The 24187-nt window shown below is 39.3% G+C and overlaps 1 protein-coding gene across 1 annotated transcript; it reads left to right on the forward strand.

The window, feature by feature from the left end:
- Positions 1–4061: 4061 nt before the first annotated feature.
- On the forward strand, positions 4062–10682 carry LOC137344652 (pepsin A-like). The gene is made up of 8 exons (XM_068007776.1): positions 4062–4067; positions 4315–4432; positions 5102–5220; positions 6649–6848; positions 7723–7842; positions 9005–9212; positions 9806–9904; positions 10509–10682. The coding sequence occupies exons 1-8, from the start codon at positions 4062–4064 to the stop codon at positions 10653–10655; spliced, it is 1017 nt and encodes a 338-aa protein (XP_067863877.1). The 3' UTR covers positions 10656–10682.
- Positions 10683–24187: the final 13505 nt, after the last annotated feature.

Below are 24187 nucleotides of genomic sequence, written 5' to 3' on the forward strand. Positions count from 1 at the left end.
AACCAATTTGAAAGCATCATGTGTGCAATGAGGACTGCACCAGAGACTCCTGCCTTCAAATACAACTCCTTGGAAGTGATAGTTGGCAGCATGTGGAGTGCGATAGTTTGAGAATTTCTGCTGGAAATTTTAGCATACATACGCTGATTTTGAACTAACACTGTGAGGACTTGCAACTGGGAATTTGGTGAGTATGGGAATTCACTGGTAGGTGTGTTTTATTTTTTTATCAAACTGAAATTTAACTGAGATTAAACTTAGTTGACTAATTTTAAAAAGCTGCAAGTCAGTGGCAGTTAATAGTTAGCAGACAATCAGCTGTAAGTAGGTTCCTGACTAGGTATTAATAATTTTGGGTGGAAGTTGACTCACCAATTGTAACTAGGATGTGTCAGAATGGTTATATAGTACAAGGAGCTTTGCAAAAGCACAGAGCTTGGTAAAGACAGAAAGTGAACCATTCACGGGTGAATTGCTAACAGAGTGAGGACTTTCAATGGGAATTTAGTGAGCGTGGGAAGGAGGTGCAGAGGGGGAAGGAAGCGCAAAGTGATTTAAACCAAGGGACTATAAACTAATCTATCAACATTTAAAACTCAAATAAAAAGTACATAAAATTTTGAAAAATTAATTACTAATTTTTTTGATATTAAAGCTAAATCCATTTACCAAATATGATCTAGATCTCAAGTGATTCTATTACTCCTAGATATGAACTACTGATTAAATAAATAAAAACTAGAGATGGCAGTACAGGGTGTGTGTTGGAATTGTAGTATGTGGGAGTTTGTGGACAGCAAGACCATCCCGGATTACCACATCTACAGTAAAGATTGATGAGGGCAATGCGGTTGATGTGATGCATGTGGACTTGCAAAAGGTGTTTGATAAAGTGCTGCATAATAGGCTCGTCATCAAGATTGAAGCCCATGGAATAAAAGGGCAGTAGCAGCATGGATACAAAATTGGCTAAGAAACAGGAAGCTGAGAGAAGTGGTGAACGGTTGTTTTTCGGACTGGAGGGAGGTGTACAGTGGTGTTCCCCAGGGGTCGGTACTAGGATCACTGCTTTTCTTGATATATATTAATGACTTGGACTTGGGTGTACAGGGCACAATTTCCAAATTTGCAGATGACACAAAACTCGGAAGTGTAGTGAACAGTGAGGAGGATACTGATAGACTTCAAGAGGATATAGACAAGCTGATGCAATGGACGGACACGTAGCTGATGAAATTTAATGCAGAAAAATGCAAAGTGATAAATTTCGGTAGAAAGAATGAGGAATGGCAATATAAACTACAGGGCACAATTCTAAAAGGGGTACAGGAACAGAGAGATCTAGGGGTATATGTGCACAAATCATTGAAAGTGGCAGGGCAGGTTGAGAAAGCTATTAAAAAAGCATACGGGATCCTGGGCTTTATAAATAGTGTACAAAAGCATGGAAGTCATGATGAACCTTTATAAATCGCTGAGCTAGTCTGACCCATTTCTCTGCCCTTGTTGGGTCAGCTAAATTAATAGATTATGCATTAGAGCAAGAAATAGTAAGTTAAATATTACCCATTGCAGAAAGGGCAACAGGTTATCAAACAAAGAAAGAGTTGATAGTCCTGTGTAAAGAAGGCAGTCATTCCTCCTTAATGGAAAAAAACGGCTAGAGTTTCTTGGGCAACAAAATAATACAAGGTGACTAACGGCAACTTAAGTGGATGGCATATCTTACAAGAACCGACAGGAAAACAGGGGACATTTGACTGTGTTACATCTGTTCATTTACCTCAGCAGAACATGATGGGAGTTACCCAGAGATCTCCAGTATGGCTTTATGCGCAATGTACACATTTCCTCTTTTGTCTCCAAAAAAGTGCAGACATATGTTGAGGTTCTCATTTATTGGCAGCTGCTGAATTCACCCACGTTCCCATTCTTGACTTGAGCTGTTACAGTGAGTGCAAGTGGGCTGTTGGGCATAGGGGCGATCACAGCAGAGCCTAATCCTCTCATTATCCAATGTCCATGGATGCAACCTTCCAACAGAGTCCATTGGATAACAATCAGGAGTGGGAATCTTGGTGTTGTCCCTTTCACGGGCTGGAAAATGCTGGAATCAATTGCATTACTGCGATTAAAATCAGCTAACACACAAATGTCGACACTGTTGTTTTGTAGGCATTATAGCAAAGTCCCACAAACATCAATGAAATGAATGACCAGTTAATCTATTTTGTTCCTGTTGGCTGAGGGATGAATGTTGGGTAGGACACTGGGAGAATTACTACTCTTTTTTGAAAAAGTCCACCTGAACAGTAGAAGGGTCCAGGGTTTAATATCTCATCTGAAAGGCAACACCTCTGACAATGCAGCATTCCCTCAATGCATCATTGAAGTGCAATCCTAGATTATGTGCTCGAGTCCTGGACTGGAGCTTAAAGCTTTATGAACCGGTGGTGTGATTTTTACCACTAAGCCAATATCTACGCTTGACATAAGAGCATATTTCAAATGCACAAAATATCCTTTTGACATATCTAATTGAGCAGTGCATCGCTCTTGCAGCTAATGGTGTCAATTGAACCCCCTCAATTAAAGTAAAACCAAGTAGCGCACTCCTGGGCATTCAGTAACGGATATGTTTCAACATCCGCGTGGCTAAACAGCTAAATGTTATATCCAGCAGTGAAGCAGTTAATTTATCTTGTGATGTACACGTGGCAATACTATTTTGTGGTTTTGATAAGACTGTTTTTAACCCAATTTGCAAATATATTTATGATTGCTTTATCAGTTATAAGGCTAATCTTTAATAATACAACACTTAACATGGTTTATTTTAATACAACTTATATTAATTAAGTGCCTCTTAAGTTGAAGAGTGTCCTTAATAAAAGGGATTGTGTTTGAGATAAACTAACCATGAGTACATTAATATTTACTTCTCATGTTGAATGATCTTATCTGGGTCCTCGTCACAATGGAATAGGTTGGTCTGAGCGAGTATAAATGTTGCTGCATAGACCCCAAACTTTAAGTTCCGAAGAGTGTCTGAACCAATTCAACGGACAAGATGAAGTGGCTACTCATCACGCTCGCTTGCATTCAGCTCTCTGAATGTTTATTCAAGTAGGAAATCATCTGATTTTTGGCTAAGTTTTGGAGAATACATTTCTTTGATGAAAAAGTTAATGAAATATCTTCCTTGTGTGCGTTTGGAGCCCCCACAGCTGCAACTGCAAGAAAAAGAGGGCTGGTGTCCAGCAACTCCCTGTCATGGGTCAGACTTGGATGTGGTAGTGAATGTTGATAAGCACCTGTGGAACCATATTCCAGTAAAGAGTCAACATCTTTAGGAAAGGAGAGGAGCGGGGAAAAGTGACAAAGAAAAAGGATTCTGTAGTTACATTTTTAACTTCATTACCTAAGGTTAAGAGATAGAAAGAATAATTTGTCAGCAAGGAACATTAAAAGTTGATGAAATTTCAAACTTACTTCTTATCTTTACAGAGTGCCCTTGATTAAGGGTAAACCTGTCCGTAAAGTTCTTCAGGAGAAGGGACTTCTTGAGGACTTCCTCAAGAATCATCCATATGATCCCTGTTCCAAATTTGAAGGACCCTCCCAATCCCTGGGATCAACTGAACCATTGATTAACTTCCTGGATGTAAGTAATCTGTGAGTTTTGTAAACAAAAGTCGGAAAATATTAATATATTTATATTAAACTTACATTGATTGCAGCTATCGCCTATAATTTGTATTCTGCTCAGAGCTAGGTATTATTGAAAGGTAAAAATTCATTAGCAGATAGTTTGTGCTGATATAATTTAAATATAAGACAGCATGGTCAAAACGCTCAACATCATCTCAACCATGAAATACATTATCAGTATAATACATAGAAATAGAGTGATTTCTTCTTCTTACTCATTATCTCTCTTCAATTTAAATGGCCTGTAGACTTCTGATTCTGTACCACGTGATTTCAAAAGCAGTGATAGGGGGATTTACTATTACTGATGGATACAGAGGAATATTAACCTAATATCACATGATGTGGAGATGCCGGTGATGGACTGGGGTTGACAATTGTAAACAATTTTACAACACCAAGTTATAGTCCAGCAATTTTATTTTAAATTCACAAGCTTTCGGAGGCTTCCTCCTTCGTCAGGTGAACGATGTCTGACGAAGGAGGAAGCCTCCGAAAGCTTGTGAATTTAAAATAAAATTGCTGGACTATAACTTGGTGTTGTAATATCACATGGGTATATTCCCACTTGATACATTGTGGACATTTTGTTTTTGCTGACAGTTGTCGTACTATGGAGCAATCAGCATTGGGAATCCACCACAGAGCTTCACCGTCATCTTTGATACCGGCTCATCCAATCTTTGGGTTCCATCAATTTACTGTTCCCAACGACCATGCAGTAAGTAAATTTTACCCTGCTGTTAAACAAGCTTATGCTCTTGACTTTCCTAATCGTTAGAGGGCTATTGCTAATCCCAACCGATAGTTAAGCAGTAAACTGAACAAAGTCAACAATCAACAATGAAGACACATTCTCCATAATCCTGTGTCTGGTTGAAGTTTAAGGTTAAATCAGATTTAGGTTTAAGCTTAAATTCACTGAGTAGGCTAACAAGAGGACAGCTGACCGTACCTGGCCCAACATGTAGTATCTTCCTTCACACAGACACATATACACTCACAAACCATACTCTGACACACTCACACACATATACACTTCCACAAAGCCAGCCCCCCACCCCAACACACCCACCACCCCCCACACACACACACAAACACGTGCACGCGCACACACACACGCACACACACATTTTATTTCAGGCTCCCTTAAAAAAAATCCATGGAAGTTCCTGATGCTCTTCATGAACCTGGCTCTCCCTCCAAGAAAATGGCAACCAGTAATACACTTATGAGGCTACAGAAAATTGGATGGGATGCTTAGTAACAAAAATAAATTATTTCTTGAATGTGACAATTAGATTATTTTTTGGCACAAATATTTGAACCAGCATTGGATTAAATGCTGAAACCTTTATAATAATTTGATGAAATGGATGTTTCTTTGCAGTGGACCATCACCGATTCAACCCAAAAAAGTCCTCAACATATCAGTCAAATGACCAGTCCTTATCTATTCAGTATGGCACAGGCAGCATGACTGGTATACTGGGATATGACACTGTCAGAGTAAGTAGACTGTGATCCTCATCAAGTAAATCAAATCCCGTAACAGTGATAATTGCTTTCCAAAAGTTACAGGTTCAAGTCAAAGATACAAAGATTTTGGAATCAAACATAATGAGTTGGATCAGTTCAAAAGCCAGACAGTTGAGTGGATGTGTAATGATGATGTAGCAGAGGGTATCGCGAGCTGCAAGTTGATGATTTGAAATAAAAGATTTATTTATAAAATGTATAAAATATAAATATAAAATGTAAGATCGACTTTCATAAATTTATTGACAGAACTCCTTTTTGTTGGAGCATCATAGAAATTTCATGAAAATACTCCCTTGATCTAACCATTCAGTTCAACTCAGACCTTTACGCTTATTTGTGTTGTATGTGGGATATGACAGCCTTTGCTCAGTGGTAGCACTGAGTCAGCAGATCGTGGATTCAAGCCCACTTGAGCACATCATCCAGACTGAGAGTGATGTACTGTTGGAGGTATCATCTTTCGGATGAGACGAAAGTTCTCAGGATGGATGTAAATGATCCCAAGGTACTATTCAAAGAAACGCAGGAGAGCTCTCCCACTGTCCTGGCCAACATTTATCCCTCAACCATCACTACCAAAAAAAAGTATAATTGGTCATCTATCTCATTGCTGTAATTGCTTGGCTGTGAACTGTTTTGGGACATCCTAAGGTGCTATATAAATGCAAATTTGTTCTCTTTCATTAAATTCTGATTTTAGATACAAAGAGAAAAATAAAAGTACGAGAATAATATTTAACAGATAGTGTGGAATCACCTTAAAAAATTAAATTTAAGAAAGCATGATTTAAACAGATGAATAAAAGCGAATGTTACTAATGTTCTCCTGATTTTTATCCTGATTATATCCACTGAATAATTAACTCCAAACTTGGCTCTTCTGCAATAGTTTCAGAGGCGAGTTTTATATTGATAGGAGGTACACTAGAAATTGTGAAGTTAACTGGAGAAAAGCAAACTTGCCTTCAATACTTGCCTCCCAACTCTACAACTAAAATCTCTTGTAAGTACCAAAGAACTGAAATCATGGGGTCACTTCCAAATTACTTGCACTTTGCAACAAAAGGGCATCAAATTGACCACGAGATGGAACTATCAATGGCAGGAGGTTGTGAAAAACCTACTCGCCATGTGTGATCAATTTATGAAGAGGATGTCATCATGTCATGAAATTTGAAGTTCGAGTCTAAACATCTGTGCTCTAAACTGTTTGTACATAGTTAGATATCATAGGGGCAGTCAGCATGGTTTCAAAAGCAAGAGACAAATCCCCACCAACTCATTAAAACTATTGCAGAAGAGCCAAGTTTGGAGTTAATTATCCAGCGGATATAATTCACTGGATAAGATTTTGGTTAATTCCTCATGATTTATCACATTATCTTGTTTTTCTAGCTTTCAAACGTAGCTATCAGCAACCAAGAATTTGGTTTAAGTGAGACCGAACCAGGCAGTTTCTTTACCTACTGTAAATTCGATGGAATTCTGGGCTTGGGCTATGCATCTCTTGCAGCATCAGGTGCCACGACTGTGTTTGATAACATGATGTCTCAACAATTGGTGCAGAAGCCCCTCTTCGCTGTGTACCTATCCAGGTAAACATTTCGTATGTCTTTGTTTCTCCATCTTATAACCCCTAAATGAAGCAGGTACTGTTTTTTTATGCTTTCACCCAAAAAACTCAGCTTGACTCAGTTGGTAACACTTTTACCTCTGTGTCCGAAGGTCTTGGCTTCAATCCTACTGCAAAATTTCAGCACATACTCCAGGCTGATGAGTCAGTGTGGTATTGACATTGTCGGGCATACTCTGCAGTTTTAAGAATGTACGGCATTATTAGAGGTATTGTCTTTCTGACGAGATGTTAAACTGAAGCCCTGCCCACCTGTTCAGGTGGGTGTAAAAGGTCCCAAGGTATTACTAGGTGTCCTGTCCAACGGAAATCCCTCAATCTATTTGTGGCACTCTGCTGTGTACAAACCGACTGCTGCATTTATCTATATAACAATGACTATACTTCAAAAGCATTCATTGGTTGAGGAGCACTTTGGGCCATCCTGAGGATGTGAAAGGCACGACATAAATGCAAGAGCTTTCTATCAAAGTTATTCGTTTTCAAACCTTGCATCCCTTCTCTGGTGCTATCAGCCCAATTTAGAATTGAATCCAATAGGATCCCAAAGGACACAGATTAAATCCTGTATAATTTATTTAAAAGGCATAGTTGCTTTATTTGAGCAGATAGAATCCTATTGGATGGTATGAGTTTCCTGGAGTATTTATGGCAAGGATACTGACACATTGCAATTAATTACTTTTAATAACTGATTTGGAAAAATGATGATTTAGATACAATATCCAATGGGCAGTGACATCACCAAGTGCTAAACCTCTAAACCAGAAATATTTCAATGTGAATGAAATTGTTTCTTTGTCTCTGAACTTTTTTTAAAAATCTATGTTTTACAGAGAGGATGGTCAGTCCGGAAGTGAAGTTGTATTTGGTGGAATTGATCCAAACCACTACACCGGTCAAATTAACTGGGTTCCCGTCACTCATGAAGCCTATTGGCAAATCCTCATTGACCAGTGAGTGATTTTCCCATCCACAACTGGGATACTTCTGAAAGTGGCGTTCGACAAATCAACCATATCAAAAGATAAAACTTTTATTGAGACAATGTGCTGAGGATGTCACTATTAATAATTTTCAGGAGAAAACATTTGTGGAAGGCTGATTACAGTAGAGAGCTCATTCACTGTATTTCAGTCTTGCAATCAATGTTTAATCCAATGGTTTGAAAATAAGTAGCCAGAGGCGACATGAGGATGCATTTTATCACACGAGTGAGTTGTAATGATCTGGAATTCACTGCCTGAATGGGTGGTGGAAGCAAATGCAACAGTAACTTTCAAAAGGGAACTGGATAAATACTTGAAGGAAAAACATTTACATGGCTCTGGGAAAAGAGCAGGGGAATGGGTCTAATTGGATAGCTGTTTCAAAGAGGCAGCACAGGCACGATGGGCTGAATGGCCTCCTCCTGTGCTGTACCTACTCTGATACTATGATACCATGAAGTACATATATTTTACTTGAAGAGCTTTTTGTCAATAGCGACCATATGAAAATTCTGTTGGTCGTGAAAGGCCAAAGATCATGTTAATTGAATTCAACTCTCATTCATAAAATGAGGGCAAGTGTCTGTCTGTGGCACCCATAACCTTATACTGGATTGGCATTTTTGTTATCTTATTGATTGGACAGGGGCAACTGCACCTGACATATGGGCCTGTGGTTGTCCTGCAATTTTACACACAATGGCGTCCAAGTGTGCCACCTATTGGTGGAACTATTGGATCTTTACAAACCACTCTTGGTCGGTTCACAGCTGTGCCCATGAATGAGGTTTCCCATCACACTGTCAGGAAGTGGGAAATGGGGCACCTGTTCTTGGCATCATTGGACCAACAGGCATTAGTGCCAGTGGACGGTAGAACTTGATACTGTCTGCTTCTCTACTGAAAACTGATTTTACCAAACTATGTTGAAACATACAAGCTAAAAGAAATGAAGGATTAAAATACTGAGTCTGTTTTAAAAATGTCAGTTGTGTCAGCATTTACTGAAGATATAACGTATATCATAGCTGATTAGGAACCCCAGCTTGGTATTACTTGTTCAATTGGTCTAATAAGTGTAGTTTTTTTTAGATCTTTGACTAACTCTTGATCCAATTATCTCCCTCAGAGTAACAATTAATGGCCAGGTTGTGGCTTGCGATGGAGGTTGTCCTGCCATTGTTGATACTGGCACTTCTCTTCTTGTTGGTTCCAGCTCAGCCATCGACACAATTCAGCAGTATATTGGAGCAACTCCAAATTCCTATGGCGAGGTAGAGATGCCATGTTACAGTATCTGGTGCAGTGAAGGATTGTCTGAGAGTGCATCAATGATTGTTTCACACTGTAGCCTGTCGCAGACAATTTCAGAATTTAAGTACTTACAAAGTGGAAATTGATATATTTTAATAATATTGCAATTTCTCATATATAATTGGCTCTTCAAAAATTCCCTCAGCCTCTTTGGGGGTATTAAATTACATTCCATACAAATGAGGCAACAATCACTGTAGCACAGATGTACGGCCCCAGAAATGCTTGGAGTTGCATCACCATTTGTTGCAAGTGCAAGGTAAAGAATCTTTACATATTTGAGTCTATTCACTCAAGGACAAAAAATAGTGCTGGAATAGGCCACAGTGTCAACACAAGAAATCCACAACCTACAATCCTATTATTGCTTTAACATTTAGATGAGCTCTAATATTTAGAAAGGTTTAGTGTGTTGTTGCTTAATTTATCTTAAATATATTCTGGTAACTGGCAATGTTCCTCGATAACAATTTTCTTTCAGCTTGCTTGTTTTTTCCAATTTCACCTCACATTAATTCCAATAGTGATTAACTAGTTATTCCATTTAATTATAGATGATTTATTGTAAATCCCGAAGCTGAAACAATCACTAAAAACTGTTGCTATTTTCTTCCAGTACTCCATAAACTGTAACAATATCAACAGCATGCCCGATGTGGTTTTCACCATCAATGGAGTTGACTATCCTCTTCCTGCCAAAGCATACACGTTGAAGGTATGTGTTCATGTCTTTATTGCAATATATCCTTTTAATTAGTCTTATAACAGATACAATTTTTGGATGGGAGCTTATTTTTGTTTATTTGCCATTGTCAACCACTTTTGACATTTAAGTTTGTGCCATTTACTGTGGGGCTGCCAATTTTCTCTCTCTGTCTGAAGAGGAAAGAGAGAAAGAGCACAGAGTCTCTCCTCTGACCCCTTCCCTCGCTCTGTGTGTTGATGCTTCACTTGGTGAGCTGCCAATCAAAGTTAGCATCTTGCACAAGAATCCACCTGCTTGGTGTGGAAGCTTCTGGTACTGGTATTGCCCATTTACCTTGATGGCCATATTGAATTGGAAGCCATTCCCGCAGCAAGCTGCAAACTGCTCTAGAATTTGCTCAATATCTTCTCATTGTCACAGCACTGACACAAGGTGCAGAAGTAAATAGTTTCACCCCTTGTCCCATTTCCTTTTGGAATACTCATTAACATTTCCAACAATTTTCAAAAGATATAAAGGAGTAATTGTTCAGAGATTAATCAAACATGCTGTAGAGATCACTCAAGGAGATAGACAAATGACCCAGTATTAATTGTTCCCCCCTTTCTTACAGTACACTTACAGCGACCAAGTCAGCTGCACAAGTGGTTTTGGCGGCTCTGGTGGATACCTCTGGATTCTGGGAGATGTGTTCATTGGAGAATATTACTCCATTTTCGACAGTGGCAACAACCGTGTGGGCTTGGCTAAGGCTGTCTAATTTATTCATCTATATTCTCATTGAAAGCTCACCCTGATTCCCATTTTCATGTTGACTTAACCCGTCACCTGATTCCCCATTGCAGCAATTGACACCTGGCTGCCCAGTGTAATAGATGAAGTCATCACATCTTGGATGACCAAAAACAAAGATACACCGTTGACTGCTTGGCTGTGTGTTGGTGCTCAGCAGTGCTGTCCACTAAGTTACAACTGAAAGGCAATGAAAAATTAAATAAATGTCTTGTCAGGGTGGGCTTTTAAAGGAACAGTCTTAGATCACTAGTTCTGGATTGGAAATGAGAATGTTGATATAGTCTAATTATATCTCCTCTTTGATTGTGTAGCACTTTTACTCAGTTCTTTCTTGGTTTGGACATTCAGCTGTGATATATTATTGGTGCAGTGCTTCACTCCAGAGCCATACACATTTCTGTTGAAGGTGGATGACCTCTGCAGTGAAACCTGATTTGATGTAAATGTGATCCTAACATCACACAGCTGGTTTTTCTATCCTTTGGAATCTCTTTATTAGTGTAGTTCCTAAAATTGCTCAATAAAATAGAATCATGAAATGCACACTCCTGGATTTCCTGTCTCTTTTTTCTTTCATGTCTTTGTGCGGGGAGGGCACCTCAATTCATTTTCACATTTGCGTTGATCGATGCTGTGGCTAACTCATGGAAACAATTACAAAACACAGACAGGAATTTGCAGATCAGATGAGAAGTAGTTGTTGAATGATGTTCTCAGTAATTTGAACAGGTGGTCATGGAGTCCAGGTTTGGCTATCATTGAGGTATCGGTAAAATTCAGATACAAGTCACCATTGATTCAAGATGGCAAACCTGGTTTACATTTTGGATTGAAAGTTAGTGGACCCTGGCCTAGAACATCCAATGGAGCCATCAAGATTTCCCAAGTTTCTGAGAAACAGTTTGTGATGAAATTAAACATATAAACACAGAGGAGGTCAGCATCTAAAAGTTAAGTTTGTGTTTAAGATTACCTCCTTGAAGTGTTCACTGGAGATGTCTATATTACGATAACCTCCAACCCAATAATCCAATTATACTTATGGATTTCAACATCAACAAGATGGAAGCTCCGGACAGACTTAAAAAGGTTATAAACTAACAATTCACAGGGAACTAAGGAAGTCAAGGGATGAGATTTGTGAAGTGCTGACAGTCATCATGAAATAGTTATAGGCAGATTCCATTGGATTGGAAACAAGCCGGTATCATATCCATATTCAGTAAAGGTGAAGAATCTAATTTGGCAAATTGCAGATGTTCTCACATCAATAACAGGCCATGTATTGCAATCAGTTATCAGGAACAAATGAGAATTAACTGTATAATAACCTAATAAATAAAAGCCAACTCTGTTTCAGTAAGGGAAGATCCTGTCAGGGTAACCTCACTGACCTTCCTTTTCACATGGCCTATCTGGGCTCTTAGAAAGCTTTTGACTACTCTCCTCATGTTAGGCTGCTACATGTCTGAACACAATGGGAATTCAAGACAACAGCTTTGGAATGGACAAGAAATTTGCTGAAAGATAGGAATCAGTAGATGTTTGCTGGTGGACTGATGTCAGAGTGGGAAGAAGTACTGATTGGAGTGCCCCAAAGATCGGTGCTGGGTCTCCTATTGTTTCTAATTTACATCGACCTGGAGATGCTCAGTACAACTCAATTGGCCAAGTTTACAGATGATAGTAAACTAGTGGAGGCAGCTGAGACTTTCCTCTTTTTACATTCGAACTATCTTGTGATGAACATCCCGTTAGTCTTTTTGATCAATTTTTGCACCATGGAGCAAGCTTTTAATAACTTTTGAATAAGTACCTGGATCCCTAAACCTTTTTGATCCTTAACCCTTCCCCCAGTGCTGTCCTATTCAGATTACACTTCCATCTAACATTCTTATGTCCAAAGTACTGCCTCATATGTTAATTTGCATCTGCCATTGTCCTAGACACTCAATTAATCTATTTATGTTCTTTTACAACTTTCTGCTCTCTTCATAATTTTATATAACTCCTAGATTAGTATTATCTGCAAAGTTGGATAGAATCTCTTCTATTCCCTAACACATGTCATTTATATACAGTGTGAAAAGCTGGGGCCCAGCAATGATTCCTGAGCATGCACCTTGTCAAACGCTGCTTGAGAATAAAACATTGCATTTGAAATTTGGCATTGTTTGATTATTTTGTAACATTTTCAGATTGGCTGAGGTAGTTGAATCTCTTTCATTCATGATGATATGACAGTAAACACAAAAAATGTGAACAGGAACAGAGAAAGGGTTAAGTATAATAGGTTTATTAATGAGTTATAACAAGTAGCAAAGATGGTTAAAATACAATAGTATAATTAAGTATGCTGGTTAGATTGATACAACCTGGCTGATTATTCATGAAACAAGTACATCAGGGTGTGCACCCGCCAGAGTACTAATCAATGGGGAGTCCAGCTGTGCCTCCAGAACATTCTGCCTCATTACCGAAAAACACCTCACTCATATATGTTTGAAAGACAAACGACTCTGTATGTCTGAGCTTCCCATCAATCATCTCCTGTGTCTCAAAATGGAGGCAATCAGCCTTACTCCCATACTCCCAACATTCAGCACAGCAACACTCCTTTCTGGTTCCCCAGCACTAATCTTAACAACCTTCTGCATTCCTCCAATGATACCACCATTAAGGTGACCCAGGTGCTAGTTAACCAAAAGGGTGTTCTCTCTCAAGGTTGTGAGCAGCTTGTTTTGACACAAACAACAAGCCCTTTGTTCACAGCTGATTTAACATGTATTCTACATTAACATAAGATTTATAATAATAATGTAGAAAGGTTGTGTAGTGCTTTTCTTACACTGCCCTTGACATCAAGGCAACATCCCAGCAAGTGTGGCACCAAGGAGCCCTAATAAAGCTGAAGTCCATGGGGATCAGGGGATAAACTCTCCAATGGCTGAAGTCATACCTGACAAAAGGAAGATGGCTGTGATTGTTGGAGGCCCATCTTCTCAGCCCCAAAACATTGCTGCATGAGTTCCTCACGGCAGCACCCTCGGCCCAACTATCTTCAGCAATGACCATTCCTCCTTCGTAAGGTCAGAAGTGGGCTGTTTGCTGATGATTGTACAGTGTTCAGCTCCATTTGCAATTCCACAGATAATGAAGCAGTCCATGCCTGCATGCAGCAAGACCTCGACAACAACCAGGCTTGTACTGATAAGTGCCAAATAACATCCGTGCCACACAAGTGTCAGGCAATGACCATCTCCAACAAGAAGGAGCATAACTACCTCCCCTTGACATTCAATGGCATTACCATTGCTGAGCCCTCCAACATCACCATCTTGGAGGTCACCATTGACCAGAAACTCAAATGGACCAGCCACAAATAATGCCGTGCCCACGAGAGCAGATCAGAGGCTGGATACTCTGCAGTGAGTGGCTCATCTCCTGACTCTCAAAAATCTTTCTCCCACCCAATAGGCACAAGTCAAGATTGTGATGGAATACTCTCCAGTTGCCTTGACGGGTGCAGCTCCAACAATACACAAGAAGCTCGACACTTTCCAGGACAAAGTAGTCGCTTCATCCACCACCCACCCACTGGCTTAAACAAACACTCCCTCCACATCCGGCGTACTGTGGCTGCAGTGTGTCCTACCCACATGATGCACTGCAGCAAACTCGCCACGGTTTCTTCAGCAGCACCTCCCAAACCCGCGTCCTCCACCAACCAGATGCAGAAGGGCAGCAGGGGCATGGGAACATCATTACCTCCAAGTTCCCCTGCAAGTCACACCATCTTGACTTAAAGGAACTTCGTTCATTTAATGAGCAGCCTCCTACTGTTCCTTTAAGGCTGCTCTTTGTCGGTACGAATGGGTGGAGAACGTCCGGTGCACATTCACCCATTTTTACATCAAAACTTCCTTCAGTTACCCATTTTTACCTCAAAACTTCCTTCAGTTACCTGACATTAAACTTAAAACACGAATCAAATGTATTAAAGAAGCAAGCACATTACCCAACAGTGATAATATAATTCTATATTTACAGCAGAAAGCCTATTATATAACTCCTCCAGTGAACAAAATTTTAAAAGTTGGAACTCGAAGAAACATTTGAAAAAAAAATCTTTCAGATAAACAGTGATTCCTTTATTTCTGGAATATTTTTCTGACCGATTCCTTCTCTTCGAGATTTTCAAACTGACCCCCTCGATTCAAACTGAATCGCTCCTTTTATATTCCAGAAAAGTTACTGCGACTTCTAGGACTTTGAATATCGGACTGCTCAAACTTAAATCGGAAATTATTACTCATATACAAACCAAGCCAATCATACCACATTGTTTCAGTTAGAATTATTGCTCTCCAGCCTGAAAGTGAAAAAAATCTTTCAAAGCTGTATCGAAATGAGTTTGGTATATGAATTTGAGCTGCATTTGATATATTTTATAAATTGCTTAAGTACAATGACGGAATTTAAAAAGAACAGGCACAAACCGAAAAGTGGACAATATTCCTCATTTTCGTTGCAACCTCCATCCCCTCCCAATATGTAATCAAGTGAAACTACCAGAATATCGACATAACCACAGTAACCTCGTCATTCAACTGTGGCCATTTGCCTTCCACAGATGGCGCTCCGCGGTTCCAGCAGTGGAAAATTAAATTACCGATCCTGCATTTTTAGTTAATAAGTGCAATTGAAAATAAGAGAGACACAGGCTGTGAGTTCCATGGTGAAATAGCAAGATCAGTGTTGCATTAAATTCAGGGATTTTCAGGAAATAAGCAACACAACTTATTTCATGAATGAAACTGTTTCTTTGCTCTATTATTTGGTTCTGAATTATTTTCATCTAGAGTTAAAGAATGTGCACTTTGTTTAGCAAATTAACTTTCATGGATCGGAATGGGCAAGGATTAGAGAATTTCAAACACCTTAAAAAGATAATTTATTCACTATAATATCACATATAATTGAGATATATTGGATGATGTTAAATTACATCTTCAGTGAATAACTTTGGACAGATTTAAGTAAATACAAACCTAACAAGACATGTGTAAGAGTACAGGTTGTATGTACCTAATGATCAATACACGGAGTGCACGTATTCTGTATAATGTGAGTCAGTGCAGATTTCATATAGTACATGAATAATGATCTCACCATCTGGTGGAGAAGGTCGGTAGTAACAATATTTTGATCAAATTCAATCAAATATAAATTTCATAGGACAGCCTTCCATCTTCAACGAGCTGCATTAATGAGTAAAAGACTATTTTCCTTCAAAGCTGTAACATTCACAGCGTGCAGGAAGGGCTCTCTGGAAAAAAATCATTTGAACCGCTTGATTCCTCACTAGTTTGCTCTCAAGTGCCCTGGTTCAGGTGCCTTATTACTTAATGTGTAGCAAATGGCAGTGCTACATTGGAATTTCCCTTCAGAGTCTCTGATTTAGTCCTTTGTCTTTTTCTTTTGGAGTTCAGGAGTCCATGTGCACATTCAAACAATTGCCTTTGAAAGGGAAGCAGCCAGTTAAAGGGAAGCGTCACTCTTCTGGGAGAATGGCTGAAGCAGTCGCAGCTGGAAACTATCGCAGATTCTTGGATTCAAGTCCAGGGGTCCTTTTATCAGAAGCCTCAGCCAAAAGAGCGCGATTTTGGGCCTTGAGGGCAGGAACTCCCATGAAAGGTTGGTGCAGTGTGTCTGGAGGGAGGAGGCAGAAGCAGTCAGTGCGACCTCCACCACCCCAAGAAATGTCACACAATCCTGGAAGAGGTTCAATGATGGATCAAGGGTAGCTAAGGTAAGTCTAGACACTCTTGCCACTGCACATCTTCTACCACTCAGGAAGCTTTCCTTCATCTCCTTACCTCTCATATTCACTTTCTCTCTGCATCGATGTGTCAAGAGAACTCACAACTGCAAAGGGCAACCCCTACAAACACTCCAACACCTTCATTACTCAAAAACTCTCTGCCAACTCATATTGCCTGCCACATGTGCTACAGCTGGTCTTCAAGGACAGCTGATTTAAAGGGACCTTCACATTTCATCATCTTAGGACGCATGCACCTCTGCTACTCATATGCCCGTAACATTGTTTTCTCTTCTTCCAAAGGAAATGGTTCATACAGGGCATGTGGTGACAGGGCTGTGCCATGAGATTCAGAGGCACAAATGACAACATGGGTACAATCAATAACCTCCTCAATCCTGGGAATGCCAACAGATCTGTAGAATTCTCTTGCCATAACACTTAGCTGCGGTTGGTCAACAGTGAACTTGATGGTCATAGCTGAATAATGTATCGAAGAGGTTACAGATGCATCTGTGGTTAGCAATGTGGCTGACACGATAGGTATCCCTAGTGCTAGCCTATAAGGAACCCAATCTGTAAGTGCTTACACAATCACAGTGCTACGTTGATCTGCAATGTTGTCTGGAGGTTATCCTGAAGTGGATGGCATAGCTCCATCATTGCCTCCCTGCTCAGCTGCAGTCTCTTTTGACACATCTCTTCTATAATTCCAAAATAGCTGTGCCTCATATGGTAGACTTGGTATATTGTATTGGTGGAACATGACAGTTCGTCTTACATGCCACCTAACAAAACGGTAACCTTATGCATGCCCCAGTATTAACAATCTACCAGTCTATTGCTGGGTATAGAATGGAAATAGTACAGGATGCACACCATATGCCCCTGACCTGTCTGATCGGTAGAATAACACCTTTCTAACAAATCATATATTTCAGGTTAAATTACAAAACACATTTCTTCTAAGATATAAATTTGTACAGAATTATAGAAAAACTTCATTAATCATGGGGCTATCAATGTCGTTACTGAGTTATTTATATTTTGTGTATTCAATGCGTCATCCATTGCACCTGAATATTTTGTAATGTCCAAAAATGAAGTGATTGCTCAATGAATTAACCAGCGTAAAATACACTTGCTAGTTCTTGCTGTCAAAAATTGTCCAATAGAAGATCTCTCAGAATTCAGAGCTCTCCAGAAGAACTGATAAGAGCTGCACTGTTAAATTCATTGGCACAACTTTTTTAAATGTTATAATTCTTCTGTAAGAAAAAATAAAGGCAAACATTGAATACAATTTCCCACATTTTCTTTACTTTTGTTAACACTTCGCCATGTTCAATTCATCAATGAAAATGATTGGTGATCGTTTCTTTCCTTCTCAAATCCCTGAAAGACGTTACATTAAAAGCCGGCAACGGTAAGATTTCCAACTACTCATGTGTCAGCCTTGGCTTAGTAGCAACACTCTTGTCTCTAAATCATAAAATTGTGGGATCAAGCCCCACTCCAAAGACTTGAGCATATAATCTAGGCTAACACTCCAGTTCAGTACTGAAGGAATGCTGCACTGTCGGAGGTACTGTCTTTTGGTTGAAATGTTAAACAGAGACTTCTCTGCCTTCTCAGGTGGATGTAAAGATCCCATATCACTATCTGAGGAAGAGCAGGGCAGTTCTCCTGGTAACCTGGCCAGCATTCCTCTGTCAAGCAACACCACTGAAGCACATTACTTGGTCACTTATTTCATTGCTGTTTGTGGGACCTTGCTGTGTGCAAACTGGCTGCTATGTGTCCCTGCATTATAACAGTGACTACACTTCAAAACTATTTCAGTTACTGCAAAGCACTTGTGCGACATCCTGAGGTTGTGAAAGGGGCTATATAAATGCAAGTTATTTACTTCTTTACACTTACACAAATTACACATTTCTCAAGTAAATTTCGCCAAAATTTAGTGCACGAATAAATTAACATTCCTCAATGGAAAATGTCAATGCAAATGTTTGCAGGATTTTTTGACATCAAAAACTGTTTTCTTGTGAAAGCTTTAACTTGAAGTCATGAGCGATTAATAGCAAAATGCTGAACAAGAAGAGTAATTGTTAAATCAAAGGTTCTAACCAATTAAAAGAAAAAAAAATTAACCATTAACAGTATTTCTAAATTACATGGGAAAATTAATACTGAGGATTGTACTGTGTAAGTGTGGCATAATTTAATGACTCCTTCATGTGCACAGAGAGTCAGACCTATAAATTGGTTGGCTGTAAATCGCAAAATTGCATGAGCCAGCAGCTCTTAGAGGGCTGCTGTTATGCCCTTGAAGGAGAGTTGTCTCAAATTGTTCAGCTGAAGAGAGCAACCAATTTGAAAGCATCATGTGTGCAATGAGGACTGCACCAGAGACTCCTGCCTTCAAATACAACTCCTTGGAAGTGATAGTTGGCAGCATGTGGAGTGCGATAGTTTGAGAATTTCTGCTGGAAATTTTAGCATACATACGCTGATTTTGAACTAACACTGTGAGGACTTGCAACTGGGAATTTGGTGAGTATGGGAATTCACTGGTAGGTGTGTTTTATTTTTTTATCAAACTGAAATTTAACTGAGATTAAACTTAGTTGACTAATTTTAAAAAGCTGCAAGTCAGTGGCAGTTAATAGTTAGCAGACAATCAGCTGTAAGTAGGTTCCTGACTAGGTATTAATAATTTTGGGTGGAAGTTGACTCACCAATTGTAACTAGGATGTGTCAGAATGGTTATATAGTACAAGGAGCTTTGCAAAAGCACAGAGCTTGGTAAAGACAGAAAGTGAACCATTCACGGGTGAATTGCTAACAGAGTGAGGACTTTCAATGGGAATTTAGTGAGCGTGGGAAGGAGGTGCAGAGGGGGAAGGAAGCGCAAAGTGATTTAAACCAAGGGACTATAAACTAATCTATCAACATTTAAAACTCAAATAAAAAGTACATAAAATTTTGAAAAATTAATTACTAATTTTTTTGATATTAAAGCTAAATCCATTTACCAAATATGATCTAGATCTCAAGTGATTCTATTACTCCTAGATATGAACTACTGATTAAATAAATAAAAACTAGAGATGGCAGTACAGGGTGTGTGTTGGAATTGTAGTATGTGGGAGTTTGTGGACAGCAAGACCATCCCGGATTACCACATCTACAGTAAAGATTGATGAGGGCAATGCGGTTGATGTGATGCATGTGGACTTGCAAAAGGTGTTTGATAAAGTGCTGCATAATAGGCTCGTCATCAAGATTGAAGCCCATGGAATAAAAGGGCAGTAGCAGCATGGATACAAAATTGGCTAAGAAACAGGAAGCTGAGAGAAGTGGTGAACGGTTGTTTTTCGGACTGGAGGGAGGTGTACAGTGGTGTTCCCCAGGGGTCGGTACTAGGATCACTGCTTTTCTTGATATATATTAATGACTTGGACTTGGGTGTACAGGGCACAATTTCCAAATTTGCAGATGACACAAAACTCGGAAGTGTAGTGAACAGTGAGGAGGATACTGATAGACTTCAAGAGGATATAGACAAGCTGATGCAATGGACGGACACGTAGCTGATGAAATTTAATGCAGAAAAATGCAAAGTGATAAATTTCGGTAGAAAGAATGAGGAATGGCAATATAAACTACAGGGCACAATTCTAAAAGGGGTACAGGAACAGAGAGATCTAGGGGTATATGTGCACAAATCATTGAAAGTGGCAGGGCAGGTTGAGAAAGCTATTAAAAAAGCATACGGGATCCTGGGCTTTATAAATAGTGTACAAAAGCATGGAAGTCATGATGAACCTTTATAAATCGCTGAGCTAGTCTGACCCATTTCTCTGCCCTTGTTGGGTCAGCTAAATTAATAGATTATGCATTAGAGCAAGAAATAGTAAGTTAAATATTACCCATTGCAGAAAGGGCAACAGGTTATCAAACAAAGAAAGAGTTGATAGTCCTGTGTAAAGAAGGCAGTCATTCCTCCTTAATGGAAAAAAACGGCTAGAGTTTCTTGGGCAACAAAATAATACAAGGTGACTAACGGCAACTTAAGTGGATGGCATATCTTACAAGAACCGACAGGAAAACAGGGGACATTTGACTGTGTTACATCTGTTCATTTACCTCAGCAGAACATGATGGGAGTTACCCAGAGATCTCCAGTATGGCTTTATGCGCAATGTACACATTTCCTCTTTTGTCTCCAAAAAAGTGCAGACATATGTTGAGGTTCTCATTTATTGGCAGCTGCTGAATTCACCCACGTTCCCATTCTTGACTTGAGCTGTTACAGTGAGTGCAAGTGGGCTGTTGGGCATAGGGGCGATCACAGCAGAGCCTAATCCTCTCATTATCCAATGTCCATGGATGCAACCTTCCAACAGAGTCCATTGGATAACAATCAGGAGTGGGAATCTTGGTGTTGTCCCTTTCACGGGCTGGAAAATGCTGGAATCAATTGCATTACTGCGATTAAAATCAGCTAACACACAAATGTCGACACTGTTGTTTTGTAGGCATTATAGCAAAGTCCCACAAACATCAATGAAATGAATGACCAGTTAATCTATTTTGTTCCTGTTGGCTGAGGGATGAATGTTGGGTAGGACACTGGGAGAATTACTACTCTTTTTTGAAAAAGTCCACCTGAACAGTAGAAGGGTCCAGGGTTTAATATCTCATCTGAAAGGCAACACCTCTGACAATGCAGCATTCCCTCAATGCATCATTGAAGTGCAATCCTAGATTATGTGCTCGAGTCCTGGACTGGAGCTTAAAGCTTTATGAACCGGTGGTGTGATTTTTACCACTAAGCCAATATCTACGCTTGACATAAGAGCATATTTCAAATGCACAAAATATCCTTTTGACATATCTAATTGAGCAGTGCATCGCTCTTGCAGCTAATGGTGTCAATTGAACCCCCTCAATTAAAGTAAAACCAAGTAGCGCACTCCTGGGCATTCAGTAACGGATATGTTTCAACATCCGCGTGGCTAAACAGCTAAATGTTATATCCAGCAGTGAAGCAGTTAATTTATCTTGTGATGTACACGTGGCAATACTATTTTGTGGTTTTGATAAGACTGTTTTTAACCCAATTTGCAAATATATTTATGATTGCTTTATCAGTTATAAGGCTAATCTTTAATAATACAACACTTAACATGGTTTATTTTAATACAACTTATATTAATTAAGTGCCTCTTAAGTTGAAGAGTGTCCTTAATAAAAGGGATTGTGTTTGAGATAAACTAACCATGAGTACATTAATATTTACTTCTCATGTTGAATGATCTTATCTGGGTCCTCGTCACAATGGAATAGGTTGGTCTGAGCGAGTATAAATGTTGCTGCATAGACCCCAAACTTTAAGTTCCGAAGAGTGTCTGAACCAATTCAACGGACAAGATGAAGTGGCTACTCATCACGCTCGCTTGCATTCAGCTCTCTGAATGTTTATTCAAGTAGGAAATCATCTGATTTTTGGCTAAGTTTTGGAGAATACATTTCTTTGATGAAAAAGTTAATGAAATATCTTCCTTGTGTGCGTTTGGAGCCCCCACAGCTGCAACTGCAAGAAAAAGAGGGCTGGTGTCCAGCAACTCCCTGTCATGGGTCAGACTTGGATGTGGTAGTGAATGTTGATAAGCACCTGTGGAACCATATTCCAGTAAAGAGTCAACATCTTTAGGAAAGGAGAGGAGCGGGGAAAAGTGACAAAGAAAAAGGATTCTGTAGTTACATTTTTAACTTCATTACCTAAGGTTAAGAGATAGAAAGAATAATTTGTCAGCAAGGAACATTAAAAGTTGATGAAATTTCAAACTTACTTCTTATCTTTACAGAGTGCCCTTGATTAAGGGTAAACCTGTCCGTAAAGTTCTTCAGGAGAAGGGACTTCTTGAGGACTTCCTCAAGAATCATCCATATGATCCCTGTTCCAAATTTGAAGGACCCTCCCAATCCCTGGGATCAACTGAACCATTGATTAACTTCCTGGATGTAAGTAATCTGTGAGTTTTGTAAACAAAAGTCGGAAAATATTAATATATTTATATTAAACTTACATTGATTGCAGCTATCGCCTATAATTTGTATTCTGCTCAGAGCTAGGTATTATTGAAAGGTAAAAATTCATTAGCAGATAGTTTGTGCTGATATAATTTAAATATAAGACAGCATGGTCAAAACGCTCAACATCATCTCAACCATGAAATACATTATCAGTATAATACATAGAAATAGAGTGATTTCTTCTTCTTACTCATTATCTCTCTTCAATTTAAATGGCCTGTAGACTTCTGATTCTGTACCACGTGATTTCAAAAGCAGTGATAGGGGGATTTACTATTACTGATGGATACAGAGGAATATTAACCTAATATCACATGATGTGGAGATGCCGGTGATGGACTGGGGTTGACAATTGTAAACAATTTTACAACACCAAGTTATAGTCCAGCAATTTTATTTTAAATTCACAAGCTTTCGGAGGCTTCCTCCTTCGTCAGGTGAACGATGTCTGACGAAGGAGGAAGCCTCCGAAAGCTTGTGAATTTAAAATAAAATTGCTGGACTATAACTTGGTGTTGTAATATCACATGGGTATATTCCCACTTGATACATTGTGGACATTTTGTTTTTGCTGACAGTTGTCGTACTATGGAGCAATCAGCATTGGGAATCCACCACAGAGCTTCACCGTCATCTTTGATACCGGCTCATCCAATCTTTGGGTTCCATCAATTTACTGTTCCCAACGACCATGCAGTAAGTAAATTTTACCCTGCTGTTAAACAAGCTTATGCTCTTGACTTTCCTAATCGTTAGAGGGCTATTGCTAATCCCAACCGATAGTTAAGCAGTAAACTGAACAAAGTCAACAATCAACAATGAAGACACATTCTCCATAATCCTGTGTCTGGTTGAAGTTTAAGGTTAAATCAGATTTAGGTTTAAGCTTAAATTCACTGAGTAGGCTAACAAGAGGACAGCTGACCGTACCTGGCCCAACATGTAGTATCTTCCTTCACACAGACACATATACACTCACAAACCATACTCTGACACACTCACACACATATACACTTCCACAAAGCCAGCCCCCCACCCCAACACACCCACCACCCCCCACACACACACACAAACACGTGCACGCGCACACACACACGCACACACACATTTTATTTCAGGCTCCCTTAAAAAAAATCCATGGAAGTTCCTGATGCTCTTCATGAACCTGGCTCTCCCTCCAAGAAAATGGCAACCAGTAATACACTTATGAGGCTACAGAAAATTGGATGGGATGCTTAGTAACAAAAATAAATTATTTCTTGAATGTGACAATTAGATTATTTTTTGGCACAAATATTTGAACCAGCATTGGATTAAATGCTGAAACCTTTATAATAATTTGATGAAATGGATGTTTCTTTGCAGTGGACCATCACCGATTCAACCCAAAAAAGTCCTCAACATATCAGTCAAATGACCAGTCCTTATCTATTCAGTATGGCACAGGCAGCATGACTGGTATACTGGGATATGACACTGTCAGAGTAAGTAGACTGTGATCCTCATCAAGTAAATCAAATCCCGTAACAGTGATAATTGCTTTCCAAAAGTTACAGGTTCAAGTCAAA

This window comes from Heptranchias perlo, chromosome 27 (assembly GCF_035084215.1).
Source record: "Heptranchias perlo isolate sHepPer1 chromosome 27, sHepPer1.hap1, whole genome shotgun sequence".
In the NCBI taxonomy this organism is placed as follows: domain Eukaryota; kingdom Metazoa; phylum Chordata; class Chondrichthyes; order Hexanchiformes; family Hexanchidae; genus Heptranchias; species Heptranchias perlo.